The 19,235-nt window shown below is 37.9% G+C and overlaps 1 protein-coding gene across 11 annotated transcripts in view; it reads right to left on the bottom strand.

The window, feature by feature from the left end:
• The window catches only part of QTMAN (queuosine-tRNA mannosyltransferase), a 187,980-nt gene that overhangs the window by 72,893 nt on the left and 95,852 nt on the right, over nt 1-19,235 (bottom strand). For 9 of the 11 annotated variants that reach the window (XR_014896281.1, XM_085308468.1, XM_085308434.1 and 6 more), the window contains 2 exons: nt 18,095-18,262; nt 15,286-15,459 (listed from right to left, as the gene is read on the bottom strand). Coding sequence is in view for 10 of the 11 variants with exons in the window: in XM_085308468.1 (XP_085164594.1) it covers nt 15,286-15,459; nt 18,095-18,262 (342 nt within the window). In the remaining variant the exon portion in view is untranslated. The remainder of the gene's footprint in view (nt 1-15,285; nt 15,460-18,094; nt 18,263-19,235) is intronic. The other 2 variants (XM_085308504.1, XM_085308495.1) reach the window with 1 other exon arrangement.

Consider the following 19,235-nt stretch of genomic DNA (forward strand, 5'->3'; position numbering starts at 1 on the left):
AAGACAGCCTTATAATGAAAAGCTCTGAAAAGAGAATGGAGTCTAATATAGTAGATGTAATGGCCTATTAAATGATTCACACACACAAAATGAATCAAATTCATTGTATCTTACTGCTCTTTTATGACAAAATTGTTGAAAAAATAAAACTATTGTCAAGATAATTGCATATTACATATACTGTATTACTGTAACTACTATTCTTATTGGGTGACCCAGAGCCTACATTCTAGGTACATTAATAGCACATTACATTTTAAATACTTTATAGTATTGGAACGTTGCACAAAAACCCCACTTTCACTCTGAAGGCAAAAATCAATTTAGACTTAAAGTCATGCTGCAATTCCGCATCATTCTTTTTCAATTAAATTTTTGCATACATTCTTTATGATGTCATTTCTACATTCCTGCAACAGATGTTTGTTTATATCCCAATTTACTAAAATGCTGCCGTACCAGTTCCTGCTATTTAGGATGTAACCTCTACAGCTAGCTTATGTTTCCAAAACATGGTACAATAAATGTTTTCTTAAACTTGTCCCCTCGATCTACTGCTAAAAATCACCATCTCTGATCACCAGGCAATAACGTACGTTGCACTTAAAGCAGCCTGAACGTATTGACAAGAAGGATGGAAATAAAAGTCACAATACCAGTTTACAAAAATGCATCACCAGAATCAAGAACCAGACAACTTTTAGGTTTTATATGAAGGATTAAAAATTGCCTTTCCTTATCAAAAACTTGATTTTACATGAGACTTACAAGGCAATAATCTGGTCTATTAATAACTGCTCYGTAAAACAACAATTACTGTTAAGACCTAGTCTTGCAAACATGCACGCAGATTCATAAAACCTACTTTAAGTGTAGTCAGTCATCTATACAACTGCCCATAGTTACTCAAGCACAGTGATGTTAAACATCAAAATCTTCACATCATTCTTATCTTTATAGCGGTAAATGCTTTGTAATACAGAATGCACTGTTCTCACATGCTGGAAAGCCACAGGAACGTCCTGCTGCTATCACTATGCAAGCGAAGGAGTACGTTACTACTGGTGATGAAGGAACTAGAGTGTTTGGGGTGCTTTTATCAAATAACTAAAGTACACATTTAATACAGGGTGGCATCCCCGCTTTTCAGGACAAACCGCGGTGGGCCAGCACAGAGGCAGAATTTCTGATTTCAAAGTTATGGAGCTAAGGTTATGCAAGCCTTTGCAGGAGTACCGAGAACCTTGAAGCACTTAGCAACCTRAAACAATTCCACCTGAGTTGTATAAAACAAGCCGGAATTTCTAAAATGTTCTGAAAAATATTCAGACTTCTCAAGGGAGTAAGGCCTTGGAGAATTAACTTATTTATATTTTAATGAATAAATCCAGGTGCTTCAGGACTTAATTAAGTATTTGAAGGCTTACATACTTATCCTCAGCTTTAAGGCCCCTTTTCAGTATTAAAAATATTTCAACATTTTCTTTATTAATTGTGACAAGAATGACATTTAATGCAATCACAAAAGCTGAGTGATACAGGATGACCCATGCAAAACTCTCCAAACACTGCTGCCTTACAACGGCTTTTTGTGAGCACCTWCTTATTCAGGGTGAGAAGTTCTCCCTCACTTATCTACAACCGACTATAGATACTGGCCTATTTAAAACACRTTCACCTGCTAGGCTACCTATGCTTGATAAATTCTTTATACATTCCTGTGTTCTTTTTTTAATCCAGTCTAAAATTTGACATGCTATTTCACAGCGTAAGACTATTTCTTAAAGCTTTTAATACTGAGATTTGAGTTAAGAAAATCAAATCAACCATATTTTAATTACAGAAAGTAAGGTGGGACTTCTCACTTTTTATGTTCCTCTGGTTAGAATTCAAAACAACAACAGAGAAGTACCAATCACATAACCTGAAGACAGACTTGTTTTTCCTACAGCCCACTCCCTCTTCCAGAGGAGGAGCCACAGTACCAAAGAACCAGCCAAACGCTACTAAACAGGATTGCAACAGAACAAATTAATGATTCAAATTTCACTGAAGCGCCAAGTACAAGAAGGTGAGAAATTAGAAAAGAGCATCTATTTTCAGAAAGAAGGAAGGTAGTAAAATAAACARCAATTCATTTACTTTGCTTGTAAGTAGGATACACTGTCAAGGATAAAGTTCTACCCATGAACAAGACACTATTACAATGAATAAAATACTCATGCATAAATACGTGATAGATAAGGAGACTGAGGAGGATTACTCTACCGTAAAAGATGGCAAAGTAAATGAGTTATCAACAGTTATAGATCTTGAAATATAAAGACAAACTGTAAGAGTTACTAGGGTCAAAATTACGGCATTTTCCAAAGGTGTAGTGGTAAAGAGCAGGGTGCGAGGTCTGAAAGGCTGCTCAATAACTGGAGAACAAGCAATAGATTAATTAGTCCAGTAGATAAATGGACTCCTAATTTACCAGTGAAAGAGCCACTCACACTACAATTTCTAGAGGCAATCAAAGGCAGACAAGGTGGATTTTATTTCAAGGTTGTTTAGAATACTTYCATCTTGGAAAGCTATAGGTCTTGCTCAACATTAAGTACAGTACTTGCAGRGAAATATTATCGATAATGTATGTTATTCAGCAGATTCTTCTTCTATTCAGTCATTTAGAACTATGCAAGTGYGGACGTAACATTTACTCAACAAATGCTACTAATAATGAAAGTTTACCAAAACAGCAATTCATTTGCTCCCCCTGCATTTTTTCACATTTGAGTATCTGTCTCCAAAGCCTGCTTTCTTGTCTCTGTACTATGACTAGATTATCCGTAGTTCAGACATCATGATTACTTAATTGCAATACTGTCACGTCACACTTTCTTGATGGCTGCCCATAGGTTTGCACTATATACTAAGGCTGAGCAGGATGTCCTCACTAATAACTGCATTTGAGTACCGTTTCTTTACTTATCTCACTGTCTTACCTGCTATCACAAACCTACTCTCTGCTCAGCAGATAGCTTAGTTGTCTAGATTAGAAGTTAAGTGTTGCTCCAGTTYCCCCATGAAATGGTTTAAAGAGGCAAAAATAAATAACAAAGGACTGGGACCTCAGGAGAGAATCAGCGTTCAAGCTAAATTTCACATACTGACACAAAACAGCTTCCTCAGTTGCAAGGCATCTTTCTAGTTACCAAGTGCTTTTAAAATTTCAGAGTTAATAAATGCTTTCGAACTTCATTTTTCTCCAGAAAAATCCATTTGTTTTCCTGATAGTAGATTTTTCAAAAGGGAGTCATAACCGATGGATTACAACATGTTTCTACCTTTTCAATCTGAATTTCATGAGAATAAAATAAACCGCAAATGAAAGTGCTTGTACCAGGCACGTTGAACCTTTCTTCTTCTATTAGCATATCAGTCTGCAATCATAACTAGATCAATAGCGAAGATATCTGCTTAAAAGCGCACCATGCTTTCTTTTGTCAGAAATTCATTACTTTTTATTAGGGTCATTGCTTGAAAACTTCAAAACACCATATGGACCTAATTGTGGTTTATTTTGGCAAAAAGGAAGACACTGTAGAACAATTGAGGCATTACATTCTACAATTCCATTACTTTCATCCCTCTCAGTTTTATTACTGTGTCATTAAAGGCAACTTGAGTGAGCGAAGAATTATAGTGTCATGTGTACGGGCTAGTAGATTAATAACAAAACACACTCAAGTTTAAAGGTATCTAACAGCTGTTTTCATTATTTTGTGTAAATACGCTTGAAGCATATCTATCTGATTAGTGGAGAGAGTGCTCTTCTCTGTCACATGCCAYGGGCACTGCTATGCGCAAGTAATCAAAGTGCTCGCAAAATGAGTTTACATTGCTCACTGCTGAAATACACAACTGTCAGAAAGTGACTGCGCATCAAAGCTTAGGCAAATCGCCTGCTGCAAACAGGCAGACGGGCTCCAGCCCGCGCGCGGCCTCCGACCGGCCCTCACAGCGAGCCCGAGCGCGGGGACCGGCACGTCGCGAACGCGAAGCCGAGCGCTTCGGCAAGGGCCTCGGCCACCGAGCGGGCTGGCTCAGGGCCGCGACGCTCGTGCAACTTTAGCATCGCATCGAGCACGGCCAGGAAGGGGAAAAAAAAAGAAAGAAAGAAAAGAGAGAAAGGAAAGGAAAAGAAAATTTTACCTATTTCTTTTCTCGTGACTTGGTTACCACGAATTCTGAGCAACAGATAATCCTTCAACAAAAGCAACATAGTTTTGGCACCCAAAAAGGGTCAAATCCTCTCGCTTCCATATATAGGCATATAACTCCAGAACAGTAATTAAAAAATCAGACTGCAGATAACCTAAGTGAACTCAGAACAGAGAAACCAGAAGACCTGTGATGAAGTTTGATGAAGGAGAGATAAAATTTCAGTGAGTGAAAGGAATTGCTGGATAAAAAATTCTTTCTGCGATTCATTTGCTTCTAGTGCAGATTGAGGCAATTTTAGTATTAAACTGCTAAACTGATGAAAATAATAATAAAAAAAAAACATACAGACTCACCAAAATGACAAAGTTTTTTTTTTTTTTTTTTTTTTTTTTTTAAAAAAAACACTCTGACTCCAGTGAGCTCCTAACAAAATGATTTTATCCAAATGCTTCCAGTGAGCAAAAGTAACTGAGGCAAAATCCGAAAGGCTGCTTACTGAGTCAYGATACTTAACATATCATGTCCGAAWAACATAAAGTGTTATGTTCCTACTGCAGCACTGTTTCACCTAATATCTTCCCAAGTTGTGCAGTTATCGCTGCACTGGTAGCACTTCAGTTTGAATCTTCTCCCGCCTGATGCTATTTAAAAGGTTACTCTTGAATACCAAAATGCCTTGGTCTAACTGAAGTATTTCAGCATCGGTTAAGGCTTCCTATACTCCGATATGCGTCTGACAACAACGAGGCAAGCTAAATGCCTCCTCAGCTATGATTAATGCTCATATTAAACAAGCCTAGGAAGCTGGTCCCAACATCTGGCTGAAATTTAAGGGCTCACAACACATGACAGAGTACTAGATGCCCCTTTATTCTGAATTTTAGAAGCCCTCAAAGACCATGAAATGCCAAAGTGTTGCCAGCCTACTCTGAGGTAGGTCAGACTGGATCTCACAGAGGTCAGAATCCAATCTTCCACAACGACACGCGGTCACACAACATGTGGTTAGTCCAAAAAGGTCCTACAAGAGATGCCATTCCTATCTCCTTCTTCACGTTATATCCTCTCCTCTCTCATACTCACATCATAAGCCACAAAACAACACACACAAAATTTACTGTAGCAGCCTGATGCCTCAGGAACAACAGAGTGCCAAAGGAAGAGAAGAGAAGRGAAGGGATCAAACGGACTGGCCACAGTATGGCTTTCTTAAAAATGGGAAAGTGTCCAGATGATTCTAGCAATAAARGCAAAAACATCCCTCTCGCTTCTTCCCTTCTATTAATGGTCATTATCACTCTTGTCAATTAAAACTTCCTGCTGATCCCAAATGTGGTGAGTGGTTTAGCATATGAGCAAAACATACCTCCCAGAACAAACTTTTGTTTATGAGGCACCAGATTAATGAAATACGACAAATCCAGTGCACACTACACAAAATTGGCTGGTCTTCCTTTGCTTCTTTTATAGTCACTGGAAATACATGAGCTTCTTCACAGAGTAATTCAGGTCTCCACACTAGCATGTCAAAACTGAAGGCAGCCTTTGGGACCATTCCACAGATGTTTCCATCTTCCTTTTGCAGATATCATCATAGCAAACTTCAAAAACTGTCTATCTCAAACTCTAATTACTAACAGAGTAATAATTACTGTAGTAATTAGAGGCCCAGGACTATTCCTATACTGTTTATTAACCACCCTTCCTATGAATTTGATAAATTCCTCTTAAAATAGTATACAGGCTTCAGCAGCCACTTCAAAAGTACATGCCYTCTCAATAAAAGAAATTCAGAAAATAAACAACCATCCCATAAACACACAAACACTCTTCTTCCAGTCTAAATTTAATAATGACCAATTTACACCTAGYGGATGTTGTAAGGATTATCCTTTAACTTAAATAATTCCTCCTCTTCCCTGGCATTTATCCTCTGACTGTATTTATAAAGATTAACATACATCCCCTTCTCAACCTTTACTTTGCTAGGACAAATGAACCATACTCTCTTAATCTGCTCTCATAATACAGATTCTCCTAATCATCTGAGCAGCAATTCTCTGAACCTGTCCAGAGTTTAAATTAATCTTTCTTGAGCTGGGATGACCAGAACTATATACAATTTTTCAGCATTTTACATACTGGCAACAGTACTTCCTCATCTTTTCTGAAAATATCTCTTCTGTTGCATATAGGAATCACATGAGTTTTATTTCCACTTGGTATGCTACAACTACACTGTTGCTTGGTCCATRTCCAGCAGCATGTTCAAGGTCCCATCAGCTCCCATCCCTTCTGGTCTACATACCTGGGGGGTTCTTTACACTCTCCAGGCTCCAGCATAATTTAGCATATAAAAATGAGCAAGAAGACCAAAAGATCCACTAACTTGTCTATTTAACAGATTAAGAAAAGAGCTACTAGAACCAGCTGGAGATGACTACCACTGAGAGGGTTTAAAGGAGAACATTTCTGTGGATGTTCTTTTCTGGAGAGGCAAAGTCATGGAAATGAAGACACAACTCCTTTACACAGCAGCCATGGTAAGTATTCTGGTGGAGAAGGGGAACAYACCTGAATCAAACCCAGCATGGAGAAACCTGACAATAAAGTCTACTCATCTGGTGCAGAAGCAGCACTAGGACACCTGTAGTTTCTACACAACAGCAGAACTAAAATAACCTTATTTTTGGCCTAAAAGGCCAAAATTTCACCTGTCTGCAAGCTGATCACTACAAGTTGACAAGGAAGGACGATTAGGAAGACGAGGGTTCTGGTGACAGGGTGAGACAAAACACCTTTAGTTCCATGGCTAGCTGGGCATTAACAAAAATAGGGGCAATCTGTCGTTGTAGTGCCTGTAAGCCTAAAACTCTGATGAACTCTCATTTCTATTTAGACATGTATCTTTTCAACACTAAAGCTGAATTGCTTCCTACCTTAAAAGCACTTCTGGTAGGTTTATGTTGGAATTTTCGTATTTTTAAATGTATGTTATTTGAATTRTTTAAAGAGAAGAGGAGGATTGTTTCATCCGGGAGTCACAATCAAGCGGGGGAATGTCCAAAGCATAAAATATTAAATATTCCTAGTTGCAAATGCAAAACTGAAAGAACCCTAAACAGATTAAAATACTCCTTGCATAATAAAGAAATTATCTATGATTTTGCAAAATTAAAAATCATTTAACTTCATTCCATTTGGTTATGTATAAACATCTGTAGTAAACTGTTCTTATAGATTACATAAAGGTCATTTCCATAGGACGAGGGAGTTTCAGATTTCTTTTTTTAATCTTAGAACTACAGTTTTACGTATTTCATAGTCTAATTTTATTGTTATTCTTTGTTTTCTGAAATTTGTATAGAAACTTGCAGAACATCTTAGTATCTTCTCTAGATCCCTTCCTATCTAACAGTATCTAACTGAAATTATAACTTAAATTGGTCACTTGCAATCCAGCACACGCAGTACTCAAAAGCACATCCAATTCACTTAAATTTTTATATTTAACATCAATTTTCAAAGCTTTATACCTGTTCTTACTTATGAGTCCATCAGTTTTATTTAAAGGGGCTTTTTTTTTTTTTTTTTTTTTTTTTTTTTTTTTTTTTTTTTTTTTTTTTTTTTTTTTTTTTTTTTTTTNTTTGATACTGGTTCAAGATCAAGCACAGCTTTCTCCTAAAGGTACAGCCATTCCCCCCGACTAGAAACAGAGATTACTTCATTTCCCTCTAGCCCTAAGAATAATTTCTGAAAATGTTTTGTATTCTCAGTGACAAATCTCCAAAAAATTAGATACTCTTCCTTATTCCTCATTTCTTCTGCATTTTTAGCATACTCCCTACCTCCATTTTCATTTATTACAAAAACGAAAGTACAGAATATTTAGAAAAGAGGTTCTGTCACTGCCTCATGTAGCAACTAAGAAATATAATCGATATGACTGCTGTCTTGTCTGGCAGAATTCTGTAAGCATGAAATTACTTTAAACAAAAAAAATACTGCTTCTGTGTAATATTCATGAATTTTGTAATGAAAAATGTTCAAATGTTGAAGGGCAGTATTTTGAAATGCAAAACTCAGTAAGCACAGAATTGCCCATAAAAAAAAAAAAATGGACACAACTCCATCAGCTTTTAGTTTTGTATGCCACCTCTCTCCACCTGTGTTAGTTACAATCGTGCAGAGCATCAAGCGCCCTCAGCTCCAAAGGCATGCCGTGAAAATGAGGGTACTTAGCATCTTGTAGGATTCTGCCATTAATCAATAGCCTTTTTCCACTCTGAATAGAAGATAAACCAGCTTTACTTTACAAGTCTGCCACAACAATTTTAACCAATTAAATTTAAACTTCACTGAGTCTCATTACAATGATTTGATGCAAACTTTGAGAGTATTTCATGTCTGAATCATCCAGTGTGGGGATGATATTTAACCCAATTGCAGCCTTCAAGAGAAAGATTCTATTGGAAAAGGAAAAGAAGAATAAATGGAGAAATAAGCTAGGGAGGTACAGAAATTAAAAAAGCTTATATTTACGATGGCTTAGAATGAGTAAAATGGGATAATATTAAATAGATGATGAAAACTCTGTACTGCAGAAGTTAATTTTAAAATACATGAAGATTTCTATTCTGAGTAAGTATAGCTGAATGACAATATTATTGATTCTTCCTAGGAGGATTAAAAATGCCATCCATATCAGCTTGTGACAAAGGTGTCATTCTCATTTCCTCTCCCCTGATGTCCCTCCACTTCCAATGTCCACGTATACCACAGCAGAGAAGTCTRTAACGAGTTACAGTGACATTACTATGCATGGGAGTGCATAATAATCCAAGCCAGTCGTGCCTCTACCCCTGGCTTCCTACATGAATATGCACGAATCAATTAAACCTCTGAATGCATCAATTTCCTTCTCAATGTAGTAATGACAATAATAATAGCTGCCCATTGTATAGGATACTGCATGCAATATTTTTAATGCCTCCTAATGAAATGCACTATTAATTATTAGAATGCGGCTTGGGTTTGAAAGCCAGGCACAAGTGCCTCAAGTTTGCATTCAGACTGACACAAGCAAAAAAAACTTGAACGCTTCCAAGCACTGATTGCATAAAGAGCGCGTCCAAGTATTACTATGAATACCAGTTAGGAAATAAACGGGATTTAAATCTGCATCAGAACTTTCAGATCGTCCAAGCTATGCAACAGTGCAATTTGCAGCGAAAGGGTTAATCAGATTAGATGGGAGTGGTTGTAGGCTTGGTGCCACAGGTTCTGCCCTTTGTGGCTTCTCACATCCCAGACTTGGAAAATATGAGCTGTGATACTGAGAAAGGTAAGAAGCCAGCACAGCCCCATAGTGATAAATGAGTTTGCATCATCTGTCATTAGAACTTCCTGCCAACAGGGTCATTCCCTATTAAATTACCACTTGTCAATGTTTAAAATACTGATTGATAAATGACTGTGCCAAAACTGATAACACGACAGCTTTTATTTTCTAATATTCTTAGTTACCACATTCTGCTACTTCAAGATACAGATAGAGTAGGTTTTTTTCAAGTACTTCAGTGAAAGACAATTTAATCTAATACAAAACTAACAGGTACTGTATAATGATTGGTCCTGATATACATTACATACTATCCCTCTTGCCAAAATAAACCTACTGGTGATTTAGCGATATGGGTAGATCCAAGTTTCACATTTCATCAAATGCTAGTAATCTGTTTTATCAATATAAACTGCATTTTAATGAAAAAATTCTTTTCTTCAGTACACTTCACTTTTAATGCCCCAGAGTATAATAATTCGTTCATGCTGTAGAACAAGAATGTTTTACAAGACCTTAACTCTCCAGAGAAATTTCTCTGTAAATACAAAATGCAAGTTTTAGAGGAATGTGTTGCATGCAACGTGAGTACCCAACATAATAAAAAACTAGGTTGTACAGAGAATTCTGCTTATGTATCCTTGCGAGCTATTGTGAGACTAAATGGTTATTATGATAACATTTAGTTCAATACCTATATGACAAATAAATAGAATCAGGAAAACTATTCTTTGTCTCTGAATAGATAAAAAGAAATTAGTTTTAGGAAGTTTTGCAAAATAAATACATCCCAGCAGACTGCTCAGCCATGTCCTCCTCTAGGAGGGCACCAGTAGGCTTGTGCTGAGGGTGATACTAGCATATTCCACCTCCAGAAAACCCAGCTGGAGCAGAGGTAATCCCCCCAAAGGCCAAAAAAGCACACTTGGAAGGAAAAGCAAAGCAAGAAAGGGTTACTCCAACATCCCTGTTCAACACACCACCCTTTGCTGTAGTTGCAGCTCTCTGCTCTTAGCTTTCAGGCCTGAGCTACAGAAAGTACCAACCTTTGATCCAAGGCACCAGAAACCGAAAGATTCCATTTCATGCAAGTTTTTACACCAATATCACACCCTCCTCTTCATTGGTGTTGTATCCCAGATCCTGTGAGCACTGCATGCTTCTCTTAGCATGCCAACGTAACTCCCAAGCTTGCTTGCAGCAGGTGATGAGCAAAGACATTCAGGGGAGTCATTTCCATCACCTGGTTCTTCAGCTGCAAGCCCCAAGATGGAGCAGTCTAATGGCACTAATTACAGTAACCACCAGTAAAATTCAGTGGTGTGGGGACCGTGCCTATGAAACAGAGTGCAGGGCACCACGGAGATGCCCAGGCTACCACTAGAACCACTAACATCAGCATCAGACGTGTCCCCAGTGCCCATCTACAGCTTGGGGCTCTCCTGCATATGAGCCTTGCCCTCAACATTGGCATCTGCATTTTTCCAGCACAGCAAAGCTATTGAAACTTGTTATGATTACAGAGGAAGGGAGAACCCTTAGTTGTCTATAAAAGGTTTGAAACTCAGCACTGCAAGTCTGATCTGAATGATGAAAGTGGCCTCTTTTTTTATTATTATTATTATTACCAAAACCAGACATTTCCTGACAGTTGGTTTCTGTATAAGTTGTCCTGTATATGTTGGTTTCTGTCAGTGTCTCTTAAAAACTTGTGCTTTATTCTGGAACTCCCTTGACTGGCCATGAAGTATTCTCTAAACTGGAAAATTCTGCCTCTCKTACAATACAACTAAATAACATAAAATAAAATGATTGAAAATGCCCCCTTAACTGTACTGTGTTATAAAAACAAATTAAGAAACAACATTCTAAAATCTTTAATTCCACTTCAAGATATCTAATGTGGATAGTACAAGATATCARCTAACAAGTCCCACTTAAAAAGCAGCTTGTTATTTTCTGCTGTAATCTTAGTCCTCTCCTGATGCCTTTTACAGTATTCCACCTTACTCCAGCRCGCATTGTGAGCCCTTAGGAACTTTACTTCATTCTTGCTTATAAGAACGTTTTCTTTTTCTATCACTCTGTGATAATAGCAAAGATAAACTACAATGAGAGGAACAGTAATAATAACCAAAATCTGTATTACAGTTTTCATTGCAACAAATTCCAAGGAGTATATATATAAATATATATAGCCTGACCCAGCTTTGCCAACTGCCAAAGTCTCAGACAGACTGAGAGAATTAGAACAAAATATCAGCAAAGAACTGCTAGGGGTGTTGCTCTTCCAGTGATGCTCACTGGCATTTGGAGATGCACGTACAAAAGACAACATCAGCAAAAAGGGGATTTTGTTCTTGGGCCCTAGTTTTGGACTGCAAAATAAAAATATATGACATTGATACAGATTATATAGACAAAAAAACATACAGCATTTTACAGCACCATGCCAAAGAATTTGAAATGTAGCAAACGGCAATGTAAGGTAAGTCTGAATAACAACATACTTAATTCAAAGTGTTGTTAAGAAGTATGTTAGCACATATGGCATATAAAATCACCTACCGTTCCACAGCCCTTGCAGTACCTATGCACTACGAAGTGACAGCCTTAGCTTGGCATTTTACTTGTTTGTAAGCTTAAAAGTATAATGACATATATTTATTTCTACATAACATACTTCATCAGACCGAATAAAGCGGAGAATTTGAAATAGCAAATGGCAGAGTATTTGTCACGTGTGTGCAGCAGCGCTGGCACGACAGAACGCACCGTGCAAACTAGGCATCGTCACAGCCCGAAACCAGGAGGGTTAGGGCAGTAAAATTTCTATTCTGCTAAAGCCTCAAATCCTTCCGTCTCTTCTCATCATTAGATAAGGACCGTGGCCTGGTTGTGTGCCTTGGGAATGCCACTGTGTGCCCTTACGACAACCCTTTATTAAAAGAAGTATTTCATTAAAAAAAAAAAAAAAAAAAAAAAGCATCACTAAGTTCCCCCGGAAAATAAAAAAAAAAATGGTGATTAGATGGCCATCTGAAACATCTAAATGCATAGTATGCATACGTGTAACGGTACATCTAACAGTATTCAAAAGCAGTTCCAAGGTTAAGTTCTCCACTGCACCAAAATGTATCAATCCAKCATTATACCTTCACTCTTACATGATCATTTACTATGCTGATTGTGCTATTTTATACACTAATCATCTATGGTAATTACATTAAAGGTAAACACATTACAGGATTTACTCATGTGACATGCTTCTTTATTACACTGTTCTGGTCAAGGGTTAGATGTATTTATTTTTATTTTGCCCCAAATGACAATATTAATGTAAAATAATCTTTAAAGCTATCACCAWTATATCAGTGAGGATGCTTTTTTGGTCAGATCAGCTCCCTCCTAAGACCGAATAAGAATTACATTTAAGACACAAACATACCCTTAGACATTCACACACGAAATAAAAGAGGTCAAAGTAAAGAAAAAAATCACCCTGGTTATTTTGCCTTCAGAATTTTTAAATATTTTCCCAACATCTYAGCAAAATTATGCATTTTAAAAAGACTGCAGGCATTGAAATGATTGTCAGTCATGCAAATAATCACTTACTTACACTGTATGAGTTTGGTTTGGATAAAGCAAATTACCATTTGAAAATAACTTGAAAAACACTCTGGGCTAAGAGCTTGCTTTATAAATTTTAGCTTGGCCATAATTTTTCTTAACCTTTTTCTCCTTTATCTCTATTCAGTCACTATAGTAATACAGTCTAAATTAATAAACAGMATTCAATTGCCACAGGTGCATTCAACATTATTTAAAACATGATCKTGTAAAGAAATAGTAAATACTGGATGCAGTTGAAGGTCAAAACCCAAAGAACTTCAGAGTTATGCAAAAGCAATCCTTTCCTATGCTTCAGTTACAATATTGCTTTTTGTCTAAAAATCAGAATTTAATGTCTAGAGCTAGCATTTGAATAAAAATTGTATTAGAAGTAACAGAGCTGATATTAATGTGTGTTTCTAATTGCTGTGCTGACAAAGTTGTACRGTCACACAGCTACGCTTCAGAACATCTCAGTTTTGTCCATCTGCCACAGAAAATAGCTTTTAGATATAATTTCAAGTGCCACAACTACAATAAAAACGTGAAAGGTGTCACGCTTTGTAAGATGAGATTTAACACAGAAGCAGGCCGTTAAGAAGAACATACAGTAAGATGAGATGATCTCGCTCTACCAGTCGGAGAGGAGACTACCGAGCAGTTCAATCACCTCCTGCTCCGGGCCAAGAGCTCAGGCAAGGGCCCGCGGCACACACCAACGGCACAGGGCCAGTCTGGATTGACCCCATCTGCCAAGGCTGACAAGTCCAAAAGACCTCAGTTAGTGTAAAATGGTATCATCATACCTTCATCTCTAAAACTAGTCTTTGGCCTCAGGGCTAAGGTATTTCAGACAACACAGGACCATTTTACAGTGGCTCGATGTCATCCTAAGCATTCACAGCACTTCCTCACTCTTTAAAAACAGGGTCGGAGAAGCAACAGCAGAGTCTCAAAGATACGCTGGTACTAACCTCCACTGCCACCCAAGGAGCATCTGYGTACCACTGGAGGAATTTAATGCATTTGCCAAAAACAGAGATTTAAACACTTAATTTTAGATATTGATTTTTAAATTATTTGCAACTGTACTTTAAAATACCATGTTTTCCAAGTTCCTTAAATGCAATCTGCAATGTAAATCTCAATAGAGCACATGACCTTAACGCCTGTACTAGAAAACTCTCTGACCAAAACTACTGCAAATGTACATTCAGTCTTTGAAATAAACTCCAAGTACAGGCTGGTCAGGGACCAAAACTTACTGTCATATCAAAAGCCAGACTCCTGCAGAGTCATTACACTGCTTTCTATCCTTATTTCAGCAAAAAATGCACCAGGCATCATGTTGTTTTTAAGAGTATAATCAAATTGCAGAATCGTATTATCTCTATTTAGTATTGGTCCCACTGAAGCAAAGTTCCTGTTCAGCGGGAGGAGAGTTCCTTATAATAGGAGAAACAATTGTGCCAGGTTTAATCAAAAGTGAAAAGGATCTAGCRAATGTTCCCTTTGAGCCACATAACCCACTGCTAATTTCAAGATGGGCTCTGAAACAAGGGCAATAAAAAACGTCCTTCAGAGTAACTGAAGAAGACTGAAGAGCAACTACAACTGCAGCTAAAGCCAAAATATGCAAGTCTCCTCTATGCTTCTGAAATGCTTTTCACCTATCTGGAAGGCAATAAAGTAAGAGGTAGTGGAGGGAGGAGGGAATAAAATCCCAGTACAATATACCAAGGGAAATACAGCTTCTTGACTGGAGACTTAACACTTTTACTATCCTCTAGAATTTCTTTCTCCTCCTTGACCTCCTCTATGGAAACAAGTATATGGAGCTGAGGAACGGTCAACAATTTAACAGTGAGCTGGGAAATTATTCTCACTGAACTATATAATTTTGTATGACACRAACTGACCATGCTTGGCAAAACTACTCATGCTAGTGCTGGTGAATCAGCATCTACCCGAATAGCCTGTGTATAAATTGATTATCGAAATCAATGTATCAATCACTTGATTTTTGCATGTTATTGCTTTAACTGAATGGTTAAAACTTCAAAATAAACAGGTAGTTTTGACAGACTGGAGACAATTTATGAGATGGAAAATGTACTGACCTGCTCACATCAGGAAATTTGACTGGAAAATAAAGAACTTGGCACTTTGGTCTGATTATTTTTTCCAAATCCTTAGGTCTGTGGTCAGGAATCAGCTTCATAAATTTTCCAATAGATGTAAGAAATGATTCCATATTAAAAGTAGAGTTGAACACAACAACATCAGCAACCAAACTGYAAAAAGTGGTTAAGATTAATGAAACTTACTGCTAGGAGAAAAGAACAAGCAAACAATAAAACAAGATTGGAGTGCATCAGGTATTAGACAATATTAGAGAAATGGTATGTTACTAYTTATTTTTTTAACTTATGCATACATAATCTCAATTAAGAGTACATTTACCAAGCATAAAATACATAATATAGCATACAGCATCAAAAAAACTTGAAAAATAATTTGGTATAYGAACAGGATGTTTTCTTCCTTAATACTATGTTTTAAAATCAACAAGAACAATAATGTTAAGATGTGGTTAGATGATGTTTTAGGTATTATTTCTCCACTGAGATTCTCAGTCTGGAGAAATGAAAAGCTTTCAAAAAAATGAAATATCTGGAAGTTTATCCAGGAAGTGCTGACACAACCTTAGCTGTATTGGCAAACATGCGATGCTCTTACAGAGGTAAGAAATGCTTTATGGCTAGTTGGTTTTCTCAATATGTTATATATTGTAATACAGACCTATGGGTCATAAGATACATTGAGGACATGTGTTCATAAGTCACTGGGCTGGTGAAAAGTATATTTGAGGTGAGAGGCTGTCATTCATCCTCACTGCATCTCACCACTGTCTGGTCAAGGAAGAAAACTGACACTGCTCACAAAAGCAGCAGGAGTCAGCAGGAAAGGCAAAAAAGCATTAGAGAGAGAAAGAATCCTTTTCAAGTAGGCTGTGGGAGCTGAAATGTTTTCTGAAATCCCACACGCTCCCCCACCTATGATTTTTAACCCTGCGCTTCCCTCAAATCTCCGCCAACGATCCAGTCACCTTTGCTGAACTGACTTACACATGACACAACACAACATGAGCCCTGAGCTTTTTGTGCTGCTCTTTGACATTTAGCAAAGGCTCCAAACAGTTTCATCTCTGCTTGTCTTGTACATTAAGCCTCATCTCTCCAACTTTTTTTTTTCCCGGAGGCTCGGCATTTCGCTGGCATACTAGAAAGATCCTGTCATCATACCTGCCTGAGCAGTTAGGAGGAATTTCAGTCACTGCTAAAAGTGTGAGTTTATCACCAGTACAACATAAAMCCTTTAGAGTCATGAAGAAGAAGATTTCTCCTTCTTAATGATTCAAAACACCAACCTGAAGATTCAATGCTTTCCACTTTCAATYGTCTCCAAAACCTCTAAGCGAAACTGGGAAGATATGTTTTCGCATTCCTAATATTTCTCACAGATTTAGAAGATGGAAAGATTCAGGAAGAACCCCTGAAAGACTAAAAGGTTCAGAAAATCTTCACAAACTATAAGGAACACAGAAAAGTAGGCAGCATGTTTCACTGTCTTTGCAGATGTCCACTAGGTAGTTAGGAGCAATAGAGCCGAGGTGTCTTCTATTTGCTACTAAAAGTGTGATTTCTGCAGCAACAAAAATGAAAGATTAACACTATATAATTACGTAGAGAAGCTACTGGAGGCTGAAAGAGACAGATCCAAGCATCTATAATGGTCTTTTTCTTTGAGGCAAAAGAAAATAATTTTTTATTTAAAAATGYGTATGTTGAGGATTAATGTCATCTCACAAGAGAGGAACTCGTGATCCAAAAAATAACTGCCACAAGAAAGTAAAATATATATACAAAAACATTTCTTGCCTTAGTACCAAAAAGCACGGTGTTTTTTTATGTCAGTAAATCTCAAGATGGCTGCTATGACTTTCAGAAGATTCTTCATTATATTTTCACATCATCGCTACTTAGTGACTGAAACATCTTGCAAATGCAGTGGCAAAAGCAGCTAGAGAGTGTTCAGAGTATACAAAGATTATTATTTGAGAAATTTGAATATCAACTGGCTTATATTTTAAAAATGCAAAAGCTTAACATATACTTAAAAAGACTCAATCTATATTCCTAATAAYTCTCCTAATAACAGATAGGTGAGAAAGATCACAAAAATGAATTTATTTCAATTCAAAACAACTCAGTTTTGCTGTTTCACTTAGGTYTGTATAGCATCTAAGCACAACACTTTTCCATGCTGTTTATTAACTTCTTTCATTAACTTAGATTCAAGAAATGCATTTGTTTTTAGTAACAATAAAGGACACAGCCTTTAAAATGTCTGGGTATTTTAGCACTGCACAATCTCTGAATACTAGATGAAAGAAATATAAGGATTTATCTGGTATGTTTACTGCCCTCTCTTCTCAAGAAAAGTGCTGCAGTACATTTTAATTTCTGTTTATTTCCCTAAAAACCTCTATATAATTTCAGTTGGATGCAATAAAAGCTACGGCTAAGCAACAGCTGATGAGCTGCAGCTTTGCYGTGCGGGTGTGAGACCAAGCGTCTCGCTCGTTATGGCTAAGGCATAGGTCAAAATTTGCCCAGCTAGCAGGTATACTATGGTAACCCGAATGCAGTGCAAGCGGACTTTATGTACTCATCTCAATTTATTGCTCAAGTGGATTGTCTCWGCCTGTTTATGCCAAAGCACTTTTACTCGCATCTGTTTGGGACTGTGCCTATTTGCTAGGCTGCCATCATTTCAGCAGAGAAAGACTCCTCCGGCGCACGCCGCTGGAGGTTGGCACGTGGAAGAACCCCCTGAACCGCAGGCAGAGGCGCGAGGAACACCTACCAGGAAAGGATCTGGTTGTAGCCGTACTGAAAGTCCCTTTCCTGGCATTTCTGGACGGGATACACCAGTTGGTTCTCGTGGAAGTAGAGGACCTTTTTCAATTTGCCAAGGTCAGGCCGCAGGGCCACGAGTTCAGCCAGGTTAAGCACRGAGCTCGCGAAGAGGACCCTAGGAAACAAGGAGAGCAGTGTTCACCGGCCGCGGGCATGCGCAGGAGGGCCACCCGCCGCCCCTCTCCTCCCCGGCTCCCCCCTCCCCAGGAAAAACATAACCCCTATAGGGACACATCAATAGCTGAGCCTTAATACCATGTAGCAGCGCTCGAAGTTTTGATCTCTTAAAACGCAGCTGCTAAGAACTCGACTAGAAAAGCACCGAATCTCATTGGCCTGCTCAGCTCAGTTACAGAGAGATGCAAAATAAAAAAGCTGGATGGATTTTATTGAAAAAGGCAAGAAAAGCTGTATCTGAAGGACAAATGGAACAAAGATAAGGCTGACTAGGGAATACTTTGCTTGCCAGTTTCATTACACTTTACTTCTTTATGCAACCAACTACTGAAATTCAATATATGAGCACGAATAGCACATGTTCATGTTATGACATAAACCCTTTTGATTTATGCAGTACACTTATCTAGTATGGTGTCTTTTTTTYCCTCCTTTTTCTTCTTCTATGTTCTATTTTCTCATTTTTATTAGGTATTCTCTATAACGGAAGGTTGCTTTTGCCCCCGTACCCGAGTAGTGCCATATTGCTCCTGCTATCCCACGGTCCGCAGCACTGCACGCATCCCTCAGCTAGACACAGCGTGCACAAACAACGCTAACGAGCCGGTATCTTAACCCTGCAGAACTTACTCGACGATCAGACAATAGATGCGTTTAGATGTGTGATATGAGATCTCGACTCTACTGAAACCAGTGGCAAATATCCCAGCATTTCACCAAAACTATGCAACCATCCGCTGTCCCCTGGCTAGCACCACTTTCATCCCGAAACTACGGAGAACTGCAGAGCTGTAGACAATTTGTGTTATAAATTTCTCAGCACGAGGGATAAAAATATTGAGAACAGGTATTTATTGCACATAAAACATTAAGCCTTAATAAATTACTTTTCAGCATAGCATGTTTCTGGC

This window comes from Rhea americana, unplaced genomic scaffold (assembly GCF_003343005.1).
Source record: "Rhea americana isolate MKP2758 unplaced genomic scaffold, rheAme1 scaffold_105, whole genome shotgun sequence".
Taxonomy (NCBI): domain Eukaryota; kingdom Metazoa; phylum Chordata; class Aves; order Rheiformes; family Rheidae; genus Rhea; species Rhea americana.